The 23,054-nt window shown below is 46.8% G+C and overlaps 1 protein-coding gene across 3 annotated transcripts in view; it reads left to right on the top strand.

The window, feature by feature from the left end:
- Positions 1–6,298: 6,298 nt before the first annotated feature.
- The window catches only part of ANKFY1 (ankyrin repeat and FYVE domain containing 1), a 102,293-nt gene continuing 85,537 nt past the window's right edge, over positions 6,299–23,054 (top strand). The window contains exon 1 of one of the 3 annotated variants that reach the window (XM_023184508.2): positions 6,299–6,355. In XM_023184508.2, coding sequence (XP_023040276.1) covers positions 6,346–6,355 — 10 coding nt within the window. In that variant the 5' untranslated portion in view covers positions 6,299–6,345. The remainder of the gene's footprint in view (positions 6,356–23,054) is intronic. The other 2 variants (XM_023184509.2, XR_002724901.1) reach the window with 2 other exon arrangements.

Here is a 23,054-nt window from a genome sequence, read left to right as displayed (position 1 = left end):
TCATGAGCTATTTTGGTTTTAGGATGCAGGTCTCAAAAGCAAATTGTGGGACTCTTTCTGTATAAACAGCATATGATGCCAAAGGGACCACAGGGAAACCTCGAATTTCACAGACTTTAAAGAAGGAACCAGAGACGTTAGCTTACCTTCCAACCTGATAATGATGCTCTTTAGATTTCCAGGACTTGGCCACGCACCATTTTAACTCAGAGTCTGTGTGCACTGTGATTTAGAACCTTCGAGTGAGCACATATTAGAACATTATTGGGGATTTTGCCTTTGGCCTCAACTGGCTCTACCATAAAGATGAGCTAGAAGGTGAGGAACCCAGACTCAAATGTGAACTGTCACAGTCACCACCTCTGTCCTCTAAACAGATGGGAAAATGCCCCAATATCTGCCCAGGGGTCATTTAGTAAGTTACTGACGAAAGAGGTAAGACTGAGTAGAGGACCTTCTTTACAAGATATACAAGATATCCACATCCAGCTTTTTATCCTGAATCCTTACAGATAGTTCGTACGGAGTTAGTGTTAGGTGTTGAAAGCTTCTTTGTCCTTGATATAAATTGCTAGTGACTTTTTTTTTTTTTTTTTTTTTTGAGACGAAGTCTCGCTCTGTCGCCCAGGCTGGAGTGCAGTGGCCGGATCTCAGCTCACTGCAAGCTCCGCCTCCCGGGTTTACGCCATTCTCCTGCCTCAGCCTCCGGAGTAGCTGGGACTACAGGCGCCCGCCACCTCGCCCAGCTAGTTTTTTGTATTTTTTAGTAGAGACGGGGTTTCACCGTATTAGCCAGGATGGTCTCGATCTCCTGACCTCGTTATCCGCCGGTCTCGGCCTCCCAAAGTGCTGGGATTACAGGCTTGAGTCACCGCGCCCGGCCGCTAGTGACTATTAAGGCCTCTTCCTTACAAACTCGGAGAAATGAACATGGAGTCACACCTCTTATTCAGCTAAATTATAAACAAGGAATTCCCCTAAGAGGAGTTTTGGGAAGATTAGGGGTTATTTCCAGAGTGCAAATCCTCGACAAATATATTTAGAATAAACTTGTGGAAGGGTCTAGACAATATCCCCAAACTTACATCAGTTTTAGACATAATCAGCTACTCAAGGTATAGAGCCAAAACGTTTTATTTGCATGCTGCTTCAATTGCAAATGAACAGGTTTTCGATGGTGTATGTGAGGCACTACTAGGCTTCCAGGAAAGATGTGGATCTCCCTCTCCCTCTCATGGGATAGGGCTAATAACAACCTTATCAAATTCAACCCTTCCTGCCTTGGAGAGGCCCACAACCCTCACAGGATTCAGTTCACAGATCACATTATTTGCTGGGCATGGTATTTCTGGTCAGTTTCAGATGTGTGTAATCTGGCTGCCAAGGCAGGATTAGGCTTTTTGGCTTGTTGTGTTGGTACTCCTCACTGAGCTTTAGTGAAATGATGAAAGAATTTTGAATTCTGTTCACACAGGTAAACAAACTGAAGGAAAAGCCTTTCACAAAAGGCAACCAAACACATCCAAAGACATAGGAGCAGCACAGACAGTCCTAGGCAAGAAACTTGATTTTTTTCCTCTTCTCAGCAGTATCCAATGTTCACAGTGACTTCCATTTATTCCCAACAAGAGCACTGGAAATCAGGTTTTTCTTTTTGTCGAGCCTCTCTTTTGTGGCAAGCTTGTGCTATGTGTTTTTCCTAAAGGTTTTAGTCACATTCTTAGAAGAAGCTTCCAAAGTAATCATTTCTCATGAGGAAACAGGCTCAGGTTAATTTGCCATCGCTGTAGAGCACACAAGTTGCATGGCTGGGATTCAGTTCCACCGCCTCCCTGACCTACTGGGTGCTATTAGCCCTTCTTCACAGGTGAGCAAACCAGAGCCCAGGAACACTGACTTTTCTAGGGTCAGAGAGAGCATGGATGTGTTGAGACTGGTGCTTGACCCAGTTCATCCGAGTACCAGCGGAGGCGTCCTCCTCTTCTCACCCTGCCGTAATACCGCACTGCCTCCCGTCTGTTCCCCTGTGCTCTTGAAGCTAAGGCAGACAGCATTTATTCCTTTCCTGTTCTTCATGGACCGTGCCTGAGACAACACCACACTAAGTTCCTCTGAATCTGACTGCAAAACCTGAAGTGGGTCTAAACTGAACCATGCTCCAGTGCTCAGCTTTTTCAAGACATCTGTACTTCTGGTTATAGCTAATGTTATAGCTCCATCCAAACCTGGTGGGTGTTGTAGTTTACTGAGTACTACGAGTGCTTTATTTCACAGGCTTTACTACATTCTGTAACTCTGGGGTTACAGGCCAGTAAGAGTTCCCTCAAAAGACAACGGGTGGCTGGGCGTGGTGGCTCACGCCTGTAATCCCAGCACTTTGGGAAGCCGAGGTGGGTGGATCACAAGGTCAGGAGTTCGAGACCAGCCTGACCACATGGTGAAACCCCGTCCCTACTATGAATAAAAAATTAGCTGGGCGTGGTGGCCTGTGCCCGTAGTCCCAGCTACTCAGGAGGCTGAGGCAGTGAGGATCAGGGAGGTGGAGGTTGCAGTGAGCTGAGATTGCGCCACTACACTCCAGCCTGGGCAACGGAGCGAGACTCCATCTCAAAAAAACAAAACAAACAAACAAAAACAACAGACAAGGGCCCAGGGATACCGTTAAGTCATTTCTAAGATGGGTACTTTCACCTCTGGTAGAGGGCTCCTGAGCGTGAGGTTGTGATGAAGAGGCAGTCAAGCCCCCAAGTTGAGCAATCCCTTCAGGCGAGTTCTTCTTCGATCATGGACATCTCGTCCAAGCACACTCTGAAAGGGCACACGTTTGTTTATTCCTGCATGTGTGCTACTCAAAGGGAGAGGGTCTCTGGTTTTCATCAAATTCTCAAAGGGGGTCACGGCTCTCCGAATCTTTAGGAACCATGGATTCTAGTCCCATTTCCTCAGGAAACAGGTAAAATCTGAGATGCAGCATAAGGCTTGCAAGGACTTGCCCATCATCAACACAGCAAGTCAGCTGTGGAGTCACACTTGAACTCAGGTCTCTTAACTCCCAGAATAGCACGCAGTGGAAACACTTCATCAAACATCTTGAGCGCCTGCTATATTCCAGACCCTAGGCTGCTGCTGCTGAGGTAATGATAGTCATCACGCAAAATCGGGAGTCAGCTGTGCCAGTACTTTACAACAACTTCCATGTCGCTTTTACATTATGGCCCAGGCAATATTTGCAGGGTACTCCACAATAAAAAGATGAGGCTGCTTGCATCCAGAGGAGCCTGGCCTGCCTGGCCACTCTGAAGGCCCCAAAGACTCACCATTGGGCACACCTATAAACCATTCTCAACAGAGAGGGACGCTTTGAGCGATGGCCCTTCCATGGAGCCTGGAAAGTTCTCCCCTACCCTTTTTGTCTCAGTGTTGCTTGCTCAGTGCAGTTCCTCTAAGCACCTCCCTAACTCATACCATCTTCACGCCTTTGGTCTCCTGCCACAACAAAAAGGCTTACACATTTCAACACCGTCTCTTATCTCCCAGGTACCTGTCAGCCAGAATTCCTACTCTTCCTCAAAAATTTAGTGCTTGACTCAATGTTTCCATGATCTCAGCTCCAAATTCCTCCTCCACTCCACCTCACTATCCACTAATGCTTATCCTTAACAGCACCTAAAGCTTCTCCAACTTTAAATCCTCCCTTTAGGCCGGGCGCGGTGGCTCACGCCTGTAATCTCAGCACTTTGGGAGGCCGAGGTGGGCGGATCATGAGGTCAGGAGATCGAGACCATCTTGGCTAACACGGTGAAACCCCATCTCTACTAAAAATACAAAAAATTACGCAGGCATGGTGGCGGGAGCCTGTAGTCCCAGCTACTCGGGAGGCTGAGGCAGGAGAATGGCGTGAACCCGGGAGGCGGAGCGTACAGTGAGCCGAGATCGGGCCACTGCACTCCAGCCTGAGCGACAGAGCAAGACTCTGTCTCAAAAAGAAAAAAAAATCCTCCCTTTCGTTTCTGACACTCTAATTCCGTTTTCAGATCCTTCTTTTAAAATTTCTTTTCTTTTTCTTATTTATTTTTAGATACAGAGCCTTGCTCTGTCACCCAGGCTGCAGTGGCAGCGGCAGGATATAGCTTATTGCAATCCCAAAGTTCTGGACTCAAGCGATTCTCCAGCCTCAGCCTCCCAAGTAGCAACAACTAAACGCCTACATCACCAGGTATAGCTAATTTAGATCCTTCCTTCCAACCTTTTCTCTCTTACTTCTGGCTGTCCTCCAAGGCCACCACTTTCCCAGCAATCCTGAACTATTGATGCATTCTTTTGATTCTCCCTTGGGTAAAAGTCTTTTTTGAAAAGGTCTCATGCCAGGCCGGGCAGGGGGGCTCATGCCTGTAGTCTCAGTACTTTGGGAGGTTGAGGTGGGAGGATTGCTTGAGACCAGGAGTTTAAGACCAACCTGGTCAATGCAGAGACTCCATCTCTGAAAAAAAAAACAAACAGAAACAAAAACAAGAAAGGTCTCATTCTATTCAGCTATGTTACTGTTTAGCCTTCCATTCTGCAATTGTCTAACTAATCATATAGTTAGTCCTCCCCATATTCGCCAAAGGTTTTAGCACTTGAAGCTCCTTTCCTTTCCTACCTCTAAATCCCAACATCTAATTTTCCTGGCTTCTCATTTCCACTTCAGCCCTCTATTCCGTGGCTCTGGACATTTTTTTTTTTTTTTTTTTAGACAGTCACACTTTGTTGCCCAGGCTGGAGTGCAGTGGCACAATCTCGGCTGGCTGCAACCTCCTGCTGGCTGCAACCTCCAGCTCACTGCAACCTCCGCCTCCCAGGTTCAAGCGATTCTCCTGCCCCAGCTTCCCAAGTAGCTGGGATTACAAGCGTGCACCACCATGCCCAGCTAATTTTGTATTTTTAGTAGAGATGGGGTTTCACTATGTTGGCCAGGCTGGTCTTGAACGCCTGACTTCAGGTGATTTACCCACCTCAGCCTCTCAAAGTGCTGGGATTACAGGCGTGAGCCACCAGGCCCGGCCTGTCCTGGACTTCTGTCATCTCCTAGTGCTACTTCACTATGAACCTGTTTGCTACTGTAACCACCAAGCTCTCACAACATTGCCTGCACTGCACTGGCCTTCAGTTATTAGAGACCTGCAGTTTCGTGGCTCCTCCGTCAGTTCCTAGCCAGTCTGCATCCCATGTTTGATGGCCTGGGCTGTCGTCTCATAGCACCCTCAATTTATTTTGGGCAATACAATCCCAAGCCCTGGACAAATGCTAGAATTCAATGTATCTGCTACTACAGCCTGGTGGCTGAGTTCTAGAAAAAAGTGATCCATCAAGACATACATGAGGCATTTTCTGAAACCAGGCCTTCCAACTTCAGCGTCCTCTTCCAAAGTTTCTTCGCTCTTCTTGGTCTCCTTCCTTGTCTCATAACTTCACCCATAAAATCGATGTCATCAAATAATCTCCCTGATTTTCTTCTCCCCTATGTATCTGCACGCATGTTCTTGTTTCCTAACGTTTTAGTGGAATAACAGGTGACCTCCCTCTAGGCCAAATTTAATCCGTTTTCCTGAGTTCTGCATCGCCTGCCGAGCTTCCCACGTCCCCAGGCACCTCTCCACTGGCTCCTTTCTCCCAGCCTCTCCTATCTTTACAAGCTAAGGACCAACAAACCCCCTCTCTTGACCCTCTCACTGCCAAGCTTCTCCGAGGAGTAGTCTGCATTCGTTGTGTCATCCTTTTCCGTGCCCTGCCAAGGACGTGGAATATGACAGGGCTCAGTCAGTGCTTAATAAATCTCGAGCCTCGGCCGGGCGCGGTGGCTCAAGCCTGTAATCCCAGCACTTTGGGAGGCCGAGACGGGTGGATCACGAGGTCAGGAGATCGAGACCATCCTGGCTAACACGGTGAAACCCCGTCTCTACTAAAAAAATACAAAAAACTAGCCGGGCGATTTGGCGGGCGCCTGTAGTCCCAGCTATTCTGGAGGCTGAGGCAGGAGAATGGCGTAAACCTAAGAGGCGGAGCTTGCAGTGAGCTGAGATCCGGCCACTGCACTCCAGCCTGGGCGGCAGAGCGAGACTCCGTCTCAAAAAAAAAAAAAAAAATAAATCTCGAGCCTCAAAAACACCCGGTAAAAATAAACCCGGCTCTCCGCCTCCCCCAGAGCCCAGCATCCCCCTCCACTTTCATTCACCCCTTTCCTACCCTCGGCTCCGCCCTTTGCCGCGCCTCCCATGATTCTCGCGAGACTTGGTGATTCCGTTCTGCACCGCCCCGGCTGAGCCGCGCACTTCTCGCGAGGCTGCAGGCAGTGCCGGGCCAGACATGGCGGAAGGTAGGGTTTTTTGTGGAGCCGCGCGGGAAGACGCGGAGCTGTGGGGGCGCTGCTGGCCGGGAGAAGCTGCCCTGGGAGGGGAAGGCCGGGCGTGGTTGCATGGGGGCTCCGCGGGTCTCGCGAGCCTTTCTGTGCGGCCTCTTCTGAGCTGCTCGGGCTGGGGTCCGGAGCGCGGTTCCTATGACAACGCCCCTCCCGCGATGCCGACCCCGCGGGACTGCGGCCGGCTGCGGAGCGGGGCTGGCGGGTCTCGTGCCGGTGCAGCGTGCAGCCGCGGGGCCCCGAGGGCAGCCGGGGAGGCTCTTGATTGCCGGCGGTGCCGGGACGCCGGGGGAAGTAAGCCTTCTCTTTAGGAAATCGAAACTGCTGTCCTGGCACGTCCTGCATCCGGAAGGGGTCCATCCCTTGCTTGCGGAAGAGCGTGGGACTCCTCGGGCTGGGGTCAAGCAGGCGGGCGCACTGGCGGCTCCGGCTCCGCAGCAGCCCCTGCCTTCAGGCCAGGCGTACCGATGAAGACGGGAGGAAGGGGTTTGCGGGAAGGGAGTTGGCCAAGGTCACACTGCTCACAAGAGGGCTGCTCAAACCAGACCTCTGTGCCTTTGCCTCCCAGTCCAGTGCCTACCCTCTGGTCTGGTGCACTTCTTATGACATTGCAGGTTAAGGCACTCTGGTCTCTCAGAATCTGCCTCTCTTAATGTAGCAGTAATTAGAAGCCTTCATTGTCAAAGCCTTATTGTACACGTAGGTGGGGGGGAAAGAAGGCCCAGAGATTGGGAGTTACCTGTCAGGAATCGTGCAGCGACATTTTTGTATCTGGGCAGCGTGGTTCTCCTCTTTACACCATTATTGGAGAAGAATATTCCTTATTTGACCCTTGTTTATTGAGTGACTGCAGTGTGCTTGGTCACGACTTGTCCTGTTGGTTTTGAGCTTTGACTGAACCTCTCTCTTGATGGATCTTAGATTTGGGCAGCACGTGACAGTTGGTCGGCTTTTTTCATTTGCATTAGACTTTAGATAACCTCGTGAAGGAGGCCTGACGTGTATATTTGCCCTTTATTGATAAAGGAATTTAGGCAAAGTTACAGAGATAGCTGGCACTGGCACCCAGTTGGTTTTGGGGTGTGTGTGTGTGTTTTGAGACAGGGTCTCGCTCTGTCCCACAGGCTGGAGTACAGTGGTGCGGTCACGGCTCACTGCAGTTTCAGCTTCTTGGGCTCAAGCGATCCTCTTGCCTCAGCCTTCTGAGACCACGGGCGCTCGCCACCACACCCGGCTAATTAAAAAGTTGTGTCTGTGTGTGTGTAGACAAGGTCTTGGCCCGGTGTGGTGGCGCACGCCAGTAATTTCAGCACTTTGGGAGGCCGAGGTGGGAGGATCGCTTGAGGCCAGGAGTTCAAGAGCAGCCTGGGCAACATGGCGAAACCTCGTATCAACAAAAAATACAAAAGTTAGCCAGGTGTAGTGGCACGTATCTGTAATTCCAGGTACTCGGGAGGATGAGGCACGAGAATCACTTGAACCCGGAAAACGGAGGTTGCAGTGAGCTGAGATGGTGCCACTGCACTCCAGCCTGGAGTGAATGGAGTGGTGGTGGGTGCCTGTGGTCCCAGCAGTAATACTAGGGAGGTAGGAGGATCGTTTGAATCCGGGAGGCGGAGGTTGCAGTGAACTCCACCAGCCTGGGCGACAGAGCAAGATCCTGTCTTAAAAAAGAGAGAGAGTAGGTCTCACTATGTCGCCCAGACTGGTCTCCAGCTCTTGGGCTCAAGCAGTCCACCCGCTTTGGCCTCTCTAAGTGCTGCGGTTACAGGCATGAGCCATTGCGCCTAGCAGGCAGCCAGTTTTTGTCTTTGCTTTTTCTGCCATATCCCTGGAGGGGAAACTTGAGGTGAAAGCAGGGGAATAAGAAAAGGAGCGAAAACCCAAGACATTCTCTGAAGTTACTTTTTGGGTCAATCACAGAATGTTGTTGTACACAGCAAATAGCTGTTCCTCACAGGAGTGAGGTGGGTAGAAAGGTTCAGGAAGGTCTTCTGTGAGGTAATGGGTAGTCTGGCGCTTTTACACTAGGAAGGTAAGTTCAGTGTTTTGGGAATACAGTAGCAAGGTTGAGATTGTGGAGGGCGGCGGGTTTTTCATTCAGGAGCTTTACTGACCCCCTGCTGTGCTATGCAGTGGAGTTCCAACCCCTGAGGAGCGCATACAGGCCGAGTCAGCATGCTCATCATCCATACTCATCATCTGGCAAGTACCTCGAGAGACATCCCGTCAGTGGGGTATCTCTCCTTAAACACACGCAGAAAACATCCTTTCAGGGTTAGCAGGGGGATAGCTAGGTAAGCAGTCATGAAGTTTGGACTTTGCAGTTTTTCTTCCTTCCTTCCTTCCTTCCTCCCTTCCCCCCTCTCACTCTGTTGCCCAGGCTGGAGTGCAATAGCGCGATCTCGGCCACCGCAGCCTCCACCTCCTGGGTTCAAGTGATTCTCCCGCCTCAGCCTCCCAAGTACCTGGGATTACGGGCACCCACCATCATGCCCGGCTAAGTTTTGTAGAGACAGGGTTTCACTATCTTGGCCAGGCTGGTCTTGAACTCCCTGCCTCAGCTGATCTGCCCGCCTCAGCCTCCCAGAGTGCTGGGATTGCAGGTGTAAGCCAGTTTTGCTTTTACCTTTTTTGTGTCCCAACTTTTTGTTAGGGTTTAAGCTTTTTAGAAACGATGTTGCACACTTCAACTAGGAGGCATTCTGGGCCATTTAGCTCATTAACCTGAAGCTATGCCAAGGAAGACAAGATTAGGTAGAAAATGTTTGTGGGATGTTAATCCTGCTTGTGCTTTAATCAGATTCTCAGAGCCTGCTATGCTTGTTTGGAGAGACATATTTAAATATAAATAAATAGCAGATATCTGTGTCATATAACTTGAATGATCTGTGAACACACTGTGGGAACTGCCCTGATAATGGTTGGTTGGCTGTGTGAGAATGTGGGAGATAGTGCCTAGGAATAGTAAACAGAATTCCTGAGAGACTGAGTATACAGCTTCTTATGTGACTTGTTTAGAGGACAACCTTCTTTCCTTCCATCTATCCATGACTATGGATTTGACCATATATATTTAGCTAAAGTCTGTCGTAAAATTAGTTTTATTCCCCATCTCTACATCTCTGTAGCTGTCCTGCTAATCTAAGCTTCGTTTGTGGTACTTTTTTTTTTTTTCCCCCAAAACAGGATCTCACTCCATCACCCAGGCTGGAGTACAGTGGCGTGATCACAGCTCACTACAACCTCCACCTCCCAGATTCAAGTGATTCTCTCACCTCAGCCTCCCAAGTAGCTGGGAGTGCAGATGTGCGTGCCACCACATCCGGCTAATTTTCGTATTTCTTGTAGAGTTGGGGTTTCGCGATGTTGTCCGGGCTAGTCTTGAACTCCTGGGCTCAAGCCATTCACCTGCCTGGGCCTCCCGAAGTGCTGGGATTACAGGTGTGAGCCACCGCTCCCAGCCCTAAGCTTCCTTTGTAACCCAAGTGAACTACTTCAGAAGTTCCAATTAAAAGGTTGCTTTTAACTTTTCCGCCTAGATTTTGCTTTCTCACACTCTAATTTCACACAGTTTCTAGTGTTTCATTTAAGACATCAGTCAGATCATGTCTCTCCCGCTCTTCTTAATACTCCTGCCCCTCAATGCCCAACTCTCACAGTTCTCCGTAATCTTAAAATATATTCCAATTCTCCCAATGACCTTTAAGTACTAACAGGGTGTGGGCCCCACCTAACACTTCGAGCTTGTTTCCTGCTTTCATTCACTGTGCCCCGCCACACTGACTTTGTTGCTGTTCTTTGTGCGTGCCCAACATGCTGCTATCTCTGCCTCTTTGTCCCTGCAGTTGCCTTGGCCTGGAATAGTCCTCCACTGCTTCTCCACACAGCTGACCCACTTTATTCACTCAGTGCCTGTTCAGTTGTCATCTCATTAGAGAGCGTCCCTCACTGGAATATAAACCCCATGAGGGCAGGGACTTGTTCTGTTTTGCTCACTCCTGTATGGCCCAGCTTAGAATCATGGCTGTGGTTGAAGGAATGTGTGAATTAACAAGCATCACCTGCTAGCCATCAAGAAAAGTTGCCTGGATACATCCTTAGCTTCTTGCCAAGCAAACTGGCTGGTCCAGCTTTTATTATGCTCTGGATAACAAGTCTGCTGAGAGCTACCTAACCTACTTTTCTTTTCTTTTTTTTTTTGAGACGGAGTCTCACTCTGTTGCCCAGGCTGGAGTGCAGTGGCTGGATCTCAGCTCACTGCAAGCTCCGCCTCCCGGGTTTACGCCATTCTCCTGCCTCAGCCTCCCGAGTAGCTGGGGCTACAGGCGCCCGCCACCTTGCCCGGCTAGTTTTTTTTGTATTTTTTTTTAGTAAAGATGGGGTTTCACTGTGTTAGCCAGGATGGTCTCGATCTCCTGACCTTGTGATCCGCCCGTCTCGGCCTCCCAAAGTGCTGGGATTACAGGTTTCAGCCACCGCGCCCGGCCCTAACCTACTTTTCATCCTGCCCATTTTTGTTTTAGCAACTAAAGTATAATGTTTAAGGCCGGGCACAGTAGCTCATGTCTGTAATCCCAGCACTTTAAGAGGCTGAGGTGGGCGGATCACTTGAGATCAGGAGTTCCAGACCAGCCTGACCAACATGGTGAAACCCCATCTCTACTAAACATACAAAAATTAGCCAGGTGTGGTGGTGCATGCCTGTAATCCCAGCTGCTCAGGAGACTGAGTCAGGAGAATCACTTGAACCTAGGAGGTGGAGGTTGCAGTGAGCCGAGATTGCGCCACTGCACTCCAGCCTGAGCAACAGAGACTGTCTCAAAAAATAATAATAATAAAATAAAATGTATTAAGAGCTCAGACTGCGGCTGGACATAGATTTAAATCCTAGTTCAAGCTATGATCATAAGCAAGTCAATTAATTGCTCTCAGTCTCAGTGTCCTCAGCTTTAAAAGGGGGATCATCTGTAGCTCACAAGTAGCTGTCGGGATCCTAGGATATTTCTCAGGCGCAGGAAGAGCCTTTTTCCACAGCGCCTGATGCTTTTCCCACAGCGCCTGATGGTTTCACCCTGGCGTGCAGTCTTTCCCTCGAGTCTCCTCTAAAATCACTCTCCACTTCTTCTTCTCAGTAAAAGTAAAAATTGAAAAAAAAAAATAAGGTTTTTTTTTGGTAGATAGTATATTGAACAGAAAATTTATCATAAACTTTTATTAACTTGATGGAATTTGATCAGAAAAATACTTTTGACAACAACCCGAGTAACATGGGGAAAACATTCCATGTCCTGGGCATTCATCGACCAACACATTAGTCACTAGCCACGTGTGGCTACTTAAATTTGATTAAATAAAATTTAAAATTAACTTCTCAGTTGTGCTAGTCCTGTTCCAAGTACTCAGTTGCCATGTGGCTAGTAGCTCCCCCAATGGACAGCACAGATTAATAGAACACTTGCCTCATTGCCAGAAGAAGTGCTTTGGATAGTACCGTTCCAGAAAATGCCTCATTAGTGTAGGTTGGTAGAAATAAGGAAAGAAGGAACTTTGCTGTTTCTACTTTTGAAATTTATCTGTTTATTGTTTTACTTACTGAACAAATGTCCCAGGTCATTGGTAATTATATGTAGTCTAGAGACCTCTCGAGGACTGTTCCTGTTATACCATTGTTTTCTTTTCTCTCCCTTTCCTTGCTTTCAGTGCTGTCACCAGCTGTAGCTGTTAGCTTTCTCCTTGTGGATTGTTTTTACTGAGAAATAAAATTTATCCATTAGTGGACATTTCAAAATAAAGCTACTGAATTGTGCTGAGATACACAGGATTCTGTCACTGGCAGGGTGATTTGCTGTGGGCAACTTGAGATATTATCATGATTTACAGCCTTGCTGAACAAAATGAGAAATTGCTGTGTCCCCAGAATCTCCTGTTGAACCTGTGGTATTTATTAAACTCCATTTGGTAAGGTACTGTCAGGAGGAAGAGGAGATAACCATGGAATGGGTATAGAGGGAGAAGTAATTGGTAGTTAAACAAGAATAGCCAGAACTAAAGCTTATTCACAGGGAGTTCTGAAGTGTAGGAGGGGTGATAAAAGAGATTGTGTATGAAAAACTATATTGTAAGGTGAAAGGTAAAAAATGCTTAGGAGTTACTTTGAAAACTCAGAATAGGGAGAGATTTTTTTTTTTTTTTTTTTTTGAGATGGAGTCTCGCTCTGTCACCCAGGCTGGAGTGCAGTGGCACGATCTCAGCTCACTGCAAGCTCCGCCTCCCGGGTTTACGCCATTCTCCTGCCTCAGCCTCCCGAGTAGCTGGGACTACAGGCGCCCGCCACCTCACCCAGCTAGTTTTTTGTATTTTTTAGTAGAGACGGGGTTTCACCCTGTTAGCCAGGATGGTCTCTATCTCCTGACCTAGTGATCTACCCATCTCGGCCTCCCAAAGTGCTGGGATTACAGGCTTGAGCCACCGCACCCGGCCAGGGAGAGATTTTTTAAGGAAGTAATGGGGAATGTATTTTAGATGTTCAGGGAAAGTCTTGTTGCAGAAGACATTACTTGAGCTGAGCTTTGAAAAATGGCCCTCCTTTGGACGTGGGGACATGAGATTGAGGAAAGGTCACTGTTCTAGGTGGAAGGATTAGAGGGATGTGAGGTTGGAAGAGTAAGTTAAGGGCCAGGTTATTAAGGGCATTGGTTCAGCATTTGAATTTTATTCTGAGAGTCATGGAGCAATACTACTGAAAGGAATCAGCCACGGTAGCGACATAACTGGAATTGTCTGGAACATGACAAAATGACTGCAGTGTAGAGGATGGATTGAGAAGAAAGGAAGTCAGAGAGCAAGCTGTAGCAGTGAACCATTTGGTAGGGGCTGTGGGGCTGGAGAGGACTGATGGGAGAAAGACCGCAGAACATATGAAAGACGGGACTTTTGAAATCTGGTTGAATGTTGAGAGGGAATCAAAGATGACTCAAGAGTTCTAGGTCTGGATGACTCAGCCAAATGGCTGAGCTGCTAAGAGGTAGAGGAGGAATAGATTTGAGAACAAATATTTTGACCTCACTTTTGGACATACTTGCTTTGCCCAGTATACTTCTATGTGGTGGTGTCTAAGTTGAAAGTGTTTCCAGTCAGGAGTTTGGGGTGGAAGTAGCTAGTTACCTAATATTTGTTGTGCATCTCTTATGAAACCAGCCCAGTCGTCACTGCTGTACACGGTGAGCTTTTGAAAGATGTGTAAGTCATGCCACTGATTGTAACATGAGGCAGATGAACCTCACAGAGTTGAATTGCATTCAGGAAAAATGTATTTTACGGTAGGTGCAAGCTACTATGCCAGAGATGACAAAATGAGCAAGACACAACCTTAACCTTAATGGAACTTGCAGAACAGAGAGGGGAAGGCAAAGTATTTCAAATAAGCATGCGTGTTTTGTTTTCTAGTTATACTGGGTTTTCTCTTCTACATTCATGATTAATGGCACTACTGTTCGGCCAGACTCTCAAGTCACTAACCAAAAAGTTATCCCCAACTCCCCCCTAAGTCTGCATTAGTCACCAAATCCCCTGGATGCTGTACACCTCTCACATCTGTGCTTTCCTCTCTCCTTCATTCCTTTAGTACATAGTTCTCAACCTGGAGAACCCTGCACGGTGCAGTCACCTGGGACCTTTTAAACATCCAGATTTGTGGGCTGGGCATGGTGGAAGCTCATGCCTGTAATTCCAGCACTTTGGGAGCCCAAGGCGGGCAGGTCACAAGGTCAGGAGTTTGAGACCAGCCTGAGCAACATGGTGAAACGCCGTCTCTACTAAAGTACAAAAACTAGCCAGGCTTGGTGGTACACACCTGTAATTCCAGCTACTCGGGAGGCTGAGGCAGGAGAATTGCTTCAACCCAGGAGGCGGAGGTTGCAGTGAACTGAGATCGTGCCACTGGAGTCCAGTGTGGGTGACAAGAGTGAGACTCTGTCTCAAAAGAAAAAAAAAAAGAACAGTAGTAGTGGTGGTAATTCATCACCAGTGAAGAGCTCTTGTAATCTGATGCCAACAAGGAAGATAGTATTTTCTGAGAAGCTGACACTTTAATGAAATATTTTATGTGGAAGATCCTAATATAAGCCTGAAACAAAAAATTATTCTTGTAGTTCTCCAAATAGAATGTTATCACAACCTTTACAATCATTTCTCTTTTATCTGATGGACATAGTTGAAGCAGAATAGGAATAAAGTCATTTAGTCATTAAAGAATTACATGGAGAGGCCGGGCATGGTGGCTTATGCCTGTAATCCCAGCATTTTCGGAGATGGAGGCCAGGGTATCACCTGAGGTCAGGAGTTCAGGACCAGCCTGGCCAACATGATGAAACCCTGTCTCTACTAAACGTACAAAAAAATTAGCTGGGCGTGGGGGCAGGCGCCTGTAATCCCAGCTACTTCAGGAGGCTGAGGCAGGAGATTGCTTGAACCCGGGAGGCAGAGGTTGCAGTGAGCCAAGATTGCACCGTACCATTGCACTCCAATCTGGGCGACAAGCGAAACTCTGTCTCAAAAAAAAAAAAAAAATTACGTGACGAACACTAATTCACTGCTAAAGTTTTGGCTAGAATAGAAGAACTATAGGAATGTAGAGAAAGGCAATGCCAGGGTGGTGGTAATCGAAAAACACCGAATACAGTGCGGGTTAGAACTGGAGTGGCCAGAGGGCAGTAGAGTGCATTTACGGTAGGAAATGGAAGGAGCTCATTTAGTTCCTGCATTAATTAATGACTGATCTTGATGTTCTGATATTGGAGCTGAAATCTGGCGTCATGGTATTAATGGGATGGGCTCTGGCTTGAGATCCCAAATCTCGAGTCTGTCTTCTGCTAATTGTGTGATTTTAGGCAACCCACTTAACCCAAGTGAATTTCACTGTTAGTATATTACTTTTTCAATATAGTTAGAATCTGAGATGATGAATGTGAAGAACTTAACTGCCATAGGAGACAAAAAGTACTAATTCCCTCTTTCTCTTTATTGCAAAATATGACAGGAAAGTGTACATTTCCTTTTACCCCATCAAATGATGTTGACACTAATCTGGCAAAAAGTTACCAGGGCATTAAAATCTTCCACTAAACAGAATTTTTGGTTTGTAAGTATAGCTGTTTTAGTTTCCTGTGGCTCCTGTAACAGATTTCCACAAGCTAGATGGCTTAAAACAACAGAAACGTGTTCTTATGATTCTGGAGGACAGAAGTCTGATTGAAATCAGCATCGCTGGTGTCAAATCAAGTTCTCAGTAGGACCCTATTCCCTCCGGAGGCTCTAGGAGAATATTGTTTCCTGATTCTTCCACCTGCAAGAGGCTGCTGACATTCCTTGGCTATTGGCTGCGTCATTCCAGTCTTCAAGGACAGCATCTTCACATTTCTCTCTGTTCTGTGTTCACGTGACCTTCTACTCTGAGTGGGTCAAATCTCCCTCTGCTTTTTTTTTTTTTTTTTTTCCATGGAGTCTCACTTTGTGGTCCAGGCTGGAGTGCAGTGGCGCGATCTCGGCTCATTGCAGCCTCTGCCTCCCGGATTCAAGTGATTCTCCTGCCTCAGCCTCCCGAGTAGCTGGGACTACAGGCGCCCGCCACCTCACCTGGCTAATTTTTGTATTTTTAGTAGAGTTGGGGTTTCACTGTGTTAGCCAGGATGGTCTTGATCTCCTGATCTCGTGATCCGTCTGCCTCGGTCTCCCAAAGTGCTGGGATTACAGGCGTGAGTCACCGCGCCCGGCCTGGAAGGGCTACAGTTTTAACCCTTCCATTTAGATATGTGTGATTTTGAGTTAGTTTTTGTATGTAGCGGTAACTAGGAATAGGGATTTGTGTTTTCCATATAGATCTCCAATTGTTCTGGTCCCATTGCTCTTTACTCATTGCTCTGGATATCTGTCTTGATGCCAGTATGATGCTGTCCTATTTACTGTAGCTTTATACGCAGCCTTGAGTCAGGTAAATGCTAAACCTTTTTCTTTCCCCCCACGCGGAATTTTTTTTGGCTATTCTAGGAACTTTGCATTTCCACCCAAATTTTAGAATCAGCTGCCTGTGCTTGTGCATGCCTGTAATCCCAGCAGTTTAAAAGACCAAAGTAGGAGGATCCCTTGAGGGCAGGCGTTCAAGGCCAGCTTGGGCGCCATACTGAGACCCTGTCTCTACAAAACAATTGGCCAGGTGCGGTGGTGCTCACCCATAGTTCTCCCTGTTTGGAAGACTGAGGCAGGAGAATCACTTGAGCCCAGGAGTTCGAGGCTGCAGTGAGTTGTGATCAGGCCACTGCACCCCAGCCTGGGTGACAGAGGGAGACCCTGTTTCTAAGAAAAAAAATTTAGAATCATTCTTTCAAATTCTACAAAAATAGTTCGCTGGGATTTTTATTGGGAAGGTGTTGAATCTATAGACCAATTTGGAGAGACCTGACATCTTAACAGTACTGAGCTATTGAGCCTTCCAATCCATGAGCGTAGTATATCACTCTGGTTATTTAGGTTGCCTTTCATTTCTATCAGCAATGTTTTATAGTTTTCAGTGCGCATGCATTGCACATTGTGTTAAATTTATCTCTAAATAGTTCGTATGTTTGATGTGCTGTATAAACGCATTACCATAGCCTGTACGTTGATAACTTAGGGCTTTGGTAACATGAAATGAAGTAGGAAGAAGACTTTGATTTGAGGAAGATATGAAGTTTGATTTTGGACTTGTTGAGTTTATAGTACCAGTCAATCATTCTTTCAGCAGGAGATGTTGAAGGAAAGAGAGATTTGGGTCCATTTTTATAGCAGTGACAGTAAAGTTATGGGTGTGCATGAGACCACATTCAAAGAAGAAGATTTAGGAAAAGTTCCGTTGTAGGTGTGAACCTTGCAGCACTTGCCTTTTTAGAAAGTGGGTAGTCAGAATAGATGAAGGGTCTGTAACAAGGTTAGGAAGAAAGCTAGAGTACAGAGTTAGGGAGCCAAAGCAAGAGTTTTAAGAATGGGGTGATTGAGAGGCTACAGAGAGGTTGGGGAGCTTGAAGAATACAGAAAAGGTCATCGAAGTAGGTGATTTGATCATTGTGACTGTTTAGCAGAGGGGTGTGGGTAGGAGCCAAGTTTCAGAAGGTTCTGGAGGCAAGGGAGGAAGTAGTGAGTAAAGAGGACTCTTCAGAAATTGGTAGAGAAGGCAAAAAGTATGATAGACGGGGCAGTCAAGAGCGTAAGTGTGTGGAAGAGGTATTTGTCTAGGGGTGGAAGGCGGTACTGTGAGCTCGTTTCTGAGGGTGAGGAGGTAAGCTTCGAGAGAGGCATATCTTGAAGATGCAGTGGCTGCTGTTGTGGCTTAGGGTGTGGTAAGAAGTGAGAGGTTACAGAACTCTAGGCCTTCCAGATAGATAAACTGCTTTCTGCCCTTTCATTTGGCTCTGGGTGTCATTTTAACATCCTAATTCTTTAAAATCACCGGCAGGGGAGCAGGGCTTGTATGGCCTCTCAGCCAGATCTGACCTGAAACCTGTTGAATTGTTGCTGTGCAGTCCTTAAGCTAAGAATTTGTTTATATGTTATAGATGTAACATATAAAAATAGCTTATACATATTAACTGTATTTTAAATATTTTAAACTGGTTGAAGAAAAATCAAAACAGTGTATCATGATGTGAACATTACATGAAATTCCATTTTCAGTGTTCATAAATAAAGTATTTTTAGGGAAACAGCCACACTCATTCATTTGTACTTTTGTTTTACAACTGGCAGAGTTGAGTAGGGCCACAGAGACTGTGTGGCTCCCAGAGCTAAAACATTGGCTATCTAGCCCTTTACAGAAAGTTTGCCAACTCCTGAACTAAAAGGAAGAGTGTTCTAAAAGTCCATTCTTGGTTTCTCTCCTGACTGTGCCATGTAACTTCTGAAGAGGTAATTTGCTGATTAACTACTTTTTTGCAATAGACATTACAGTCTTTATTTTAGGCTATTCATAATGAATGCAGATTTTTTTTGTCTTAAGCATGCTTTGTTAACAGTGATGAACTCTCAGAAAGGATACTTACTGAAAGTCTGACCATAGACTGCACTCATGGAGAACAGATAGATATTATTTGGAAAGAAACATGAGAAAATTGGAAGTTCCTGGCATTCTTCACTGATACTTAGTGTAGCTTTTTTCGTGAAACTCTAAGTTTTATCTATTATTTAAATTTCTAGGTTTGCTGTCCTCTCCTCTCTCCTCTCCTTTTTTGAGACAGGCTGTCTCTGTCTCAAAGGCTGGAATGCAGTGGCATCATCTCTGGGACTGCAGGCATGCGCCATCATGCCCAGCTAATTAAATTTCTAGGCTTGCTTTTCAAATGAAAGTTGGAAGGGGACAAAGAAAAAACCACGGCTGAAAACTGGGCACTGGATGAAGAATAAGTAGGCGGAGAAGCAGCAGCAGTGGTAAACCTTACTAAACCAGACACTGTTCCGAGTGATGTAACCTATCCTAATGACTTTCCACATCGTTCTCTAAGACAGTGGTCCCCAGTCTTTTTGGCACCAGGGACTGGTTTCATGGAAGACAGTTTTTCCATAGATGGAGTAGGGAAGGGAGTAGTTTCAGGATGAACCTATTCCACCTCAGATCATCAGGCATTAGAGTCTCGTAAGGAGCGTGCAGCCTAGATCCCTCGCATGCGCAGTTCACAGTAGGGTTCACGCTCCTGTGAGACTCTAATGCTGCTGCTCATCTGATAGGAGGCTGAGCTCAGGTGGGCAAGGTGGCTCCCCTGCAGCTCACCTCCTGCTGGGTGTGGCCCAGTTCCTAACAGGCCACAAACTAGTACCCGTCCACGGCCTGGAGGTTGGGGTCCCCTGCTCTGAGATAATATCATTAGTCTCATTTTCCACTTGAGAAGACTGAAGCACAGAGAGGAGTAAGTAACTTGCCCAAGGTCACACAGCTAGTAAATGGGTAAGCTGGGGTCAAACCCAGTCAGTGAGGCTCTCAAATGCATGCTCTGGGCTATCAGTGTGCAGGGAGAATCTTACAGCACAGGACTGACCACCCCGGGTTGCCTTTCTAAGAATTGTAATAATAGCTAATATCTTTTGACCACCTACTGCGGGGCAGATTGTATTCTAAGGTTATTACGTGTATTAGCACTTTCAGTGTTTACAGCATCCTTACAGATGAAGAGAATGAGTCACCTGCCTAAGGTGTAACCAAACTAGGTTTGATCCCAGTCAGTCTCACCCTAGAACCTGTGCCCTGTAAATTCTCTCTCCATTATTGCTCAGAATGATAATTTTGCAAGAACTGTATAGCTTGGTGACACTTCAAGGACACAGTTGCATTGCTGTTTGTAAGCAGACAGTATTCCCCACAGGCTGGTAATGTCTCAGCCATAAGCACTCCTCCGTTATGCTATGAAATGGTATGGCATTTGAGGTAGCACTGGTAAGTGCTCCTAAGCTTCCTGAGTACTTTTGTGATCCTTTGGGTTTCCCCAACAAAAGCTGCCGGGTGGGGGAGCATCTGTAATTTTGTGACTAAGAGTCCCAAATCATGCCAAAGCCCTGCTTTTATCTTGCCTCTTCTCTGCTCATTCCCTTGGTAGTTTATATCTTGTGTCATGGTCCAGGCAGCTGCTACATATTTGAATCAGGAATTCTGTGGAGAGACTGGGCTGTTGCTGTAGATTTTAGAATTTATGTGTATAGCTGATGTTTGAGGAAATGTATATGGTTTCCTAGAGAGCAGAGAGGAGGAAGATGGCTGGAAACAGAGCTTTCAGGATCTCCTCCACTTGAAGGCTTAGATAGAGGAATCAGCAACTTTCCAGTCTTTTTTTTTTTTTTTTTTTAAGTATAGGGTCTCTATGTCGTCCAGGCTGGAGTGCTGTGGTGTGATCTCAGCTCACCGCAGCCTCCACCTCCCAGGCTCAAGCCATCCTTCCACCTCAGCCTCCTGAGAGCTGGGACTACAGGTGCCCACCTCCACCCCGGCTCATTTTTGTATTTTATTTGTAGAGATGGGGTTTTGCCATGTTGCCCAGGCTGGTCTCAAACTCCTAATCTCAAGTGACCCACCCACCTTGGCCTCCCAAAGTGCTAGGGTTACAGGCATGAGCCACTGTACCCGGCCTAATTTTCCATTCTTGAAGGCAGATGTTCCTATAATTTCACCTGTTACCTACGTCCTTTTGATTCTAGCTCACCTGAAGGTCTTCCACAGATCTTTTTTTTTTTTTTCCCTTATTATACACTCAGGATCTAAGATCTTCTATTTGAATGTTTGCCAGGGCTGCAACACCTTAGCACATAAATCAGTATCCAGCTTCTTTGTGACTGTTAGTTTTGTTCTTACCCTTCTTGTTTCTGAGCTCCTTGTAGATACGTCTTTGATTCTACATTTGATACTGCTTTGATAACTTTGTTTGGAATAGGTGCTAATTAGGTTGCCCCCCACCCACCCTTTTTGATATAGAGTCTTGCTTTGTTGCTCAGGCTGGAGCACAGTGGCATGATCACAGATCACTGTAGCCTCGACCTCCTGAGCTCAAGCAATCCTCCCACCTCAGCCTCCCAAGTAGCTGGGACTACAGGTGCGTGCCACCACACCCAACTAATTTTTTCAGTTTTTTTATGGAAAAAACAAAAAATTGCTGTGTTGCCCAGGCTGGTCTCAAACTCCTGGGCTTTAGAGATCCTCCTGCCTGGCCCCGCAAAGTGCTAGGATTACAGGTGTGAGCCACCACACCCAGCCTAGATTGCCCTTTTAACTCTTAAAAGAGGCAGCTCCTAATCTGCCAGAATGCTTAGTGCATAAATATGTGCAGATTGACAGTTTAAGTGAAATGGAAATTCCCCAGCCAACTATAGTCATGCTGGGTTGGAGTTGTTGAGGAGCACAAGATGTAGGTTGGGTAGAATATGGTGTGATTGAAACCACGGTTAGAGGGTTCAGGTTGCTTATGGAAGAAAAGGTTACCATAGCGGAAACTTGGAGGCTGTCTCTTGGCAAGTGGGATATGATTTTGCAGCCACCAGGTTAAATTAGCGAGATGTGGTGTATACTATAGCCATCCTTTTCAGTTGACTTGCATAGAAGCTGGTGAGTGGCTGACATTTTTGTCAGTGAACTCTTGGAGGAAAGGGTGAGGCTTGGGCTCATAATTACTTGTATTTCTTATAGAGAAATGTACAGTGTTTATGTACTTTGTCTGTTTGACAGATCTGTTGACTGATGCAAGCTTAAAAGGAGAATCTGACCAAGAGAATAAAAGATTGAAACCTTTTCTTGCATTTTCTGGGTCCAGTATGCTACAAACAAATACAGGCTTTATTTACATCTTTTGAAGTAAGATACTGCTTTTCTGGAACATTTTCTTTACACTGGCTTAAACCAGGAGGTCTCCCACCACACTCCATTTGTATCCCCTATCAGAGTGCTCAGGGTTTACTGCATTGGCTTAATTGCCTGTCTTCTCTATTACTCATAACTTTTTTTCTTTGTTTGGTTGTTTTGTTTGTTTGTTTTTTGAGATGGAGTGTCCTCTGTCGCCCAGGCTGGAGTGCAGTGGCATGATCTTGGCTCACTGCAACCTTCGCCTCCCAGGTTCAAGCAATTCTTCTGCCTCAGCCTCCCGAGTGGTTGGGACTACAGTTGCATGCCACCACGCCCAGATAATTTTTATATTTTTAGTAGAGATTGGGTTTCACCATATTGGCCAGGCTGATCTTGAACTCCTGACCTTGTGATCCGCCCGCCTCAGGCTCCCAAAGTGCTGGGATTACAGGCATAAGCCACTGGACCTGGCTGGTTGGTTTTTTTTGAGACAAGGTCTTGCTCTGTTGCCAGGCTGGAGTACAGTGGCACAATCTCGGTTCTTTGCAGCCTGAACCTCCTAGGCTCAAAGGAGTCCTCCTGCCTCAGCCTCCCAAGTATGCACACCTCTGCTCCTAGCTACTCTGGAGGCAGAGGCAGGTGGGTCGCTTGAGCCTGTGAGTGCAAGGCAACATGGCCCTGGCAACATAGCAAGGCCCATCTGTACAAAAAATTTAAAAATTGGTAGCCAGATGTGACGGCACACACTTATGGTCCCAGGTACTAGGAGTCAGGAGGATCACTTGAGCCCAGGAGTTTGAGACCAGGCCTGGCAGCATAGTGATACCCCATCTCTACAGAAAAATTGAAAATTTAGCCAGGCCTGGTGGCAAGCACCTGTAGTCTAGCTACTCTGGAGGCTGAGGGGGAAGATCACTTGAGTTCAGGAGTTTGAGGAGTTTGAGGCTGTGATGAGCTGGGATTGTGGCACTGTGCTCCAGGCTGAGTGACAGAGACCCGATTTCTTTAAAAAAAAAGAAAAAGGAAAGTTGGGAAAGGATGCAGGGAAGCATGTGAAAGACACAGAGAACCAGAATCAGAGGGTGGTGGTGGTGTGGTTGCTGTGGTTGCTAAAATAAGAGAAGGGATGGACAACAGTGTGATGTGGTGTCATAGGTCTAGGAGGAGAACCACTGGCAGGAGTCCATTGGACTTGGCAATTAGAAGGTCATGGGTGAGAGGAGTTTCAAGGGGATGGTGGGGACCGAAGAGGGAATGGCAGGTGAGACAATGGTGTATGGTAGCTAGAGATGGCGGGGTTGAGGGTGTCAG

The sequence above is a fragment of the Piliocolobus tephrosceles genome, chromosome 16 (assembly GCF_002776525.5).
Source record: "Piliocolobus tephrosceles isolate RC106 chromosome 16, ASM277652v3, whole genome shotgun sequence".
NCBI lineage: Eukaryota > Metazoa > Chordata > Mammalia > Primates > Cercopithecidae > Piliocolobus > Piliocolobus tephrosceles.
Note: the sequence above shows the minus strand (reverse complement) of the source record. Positions and strands in the feature narration are given on the sequence as shown.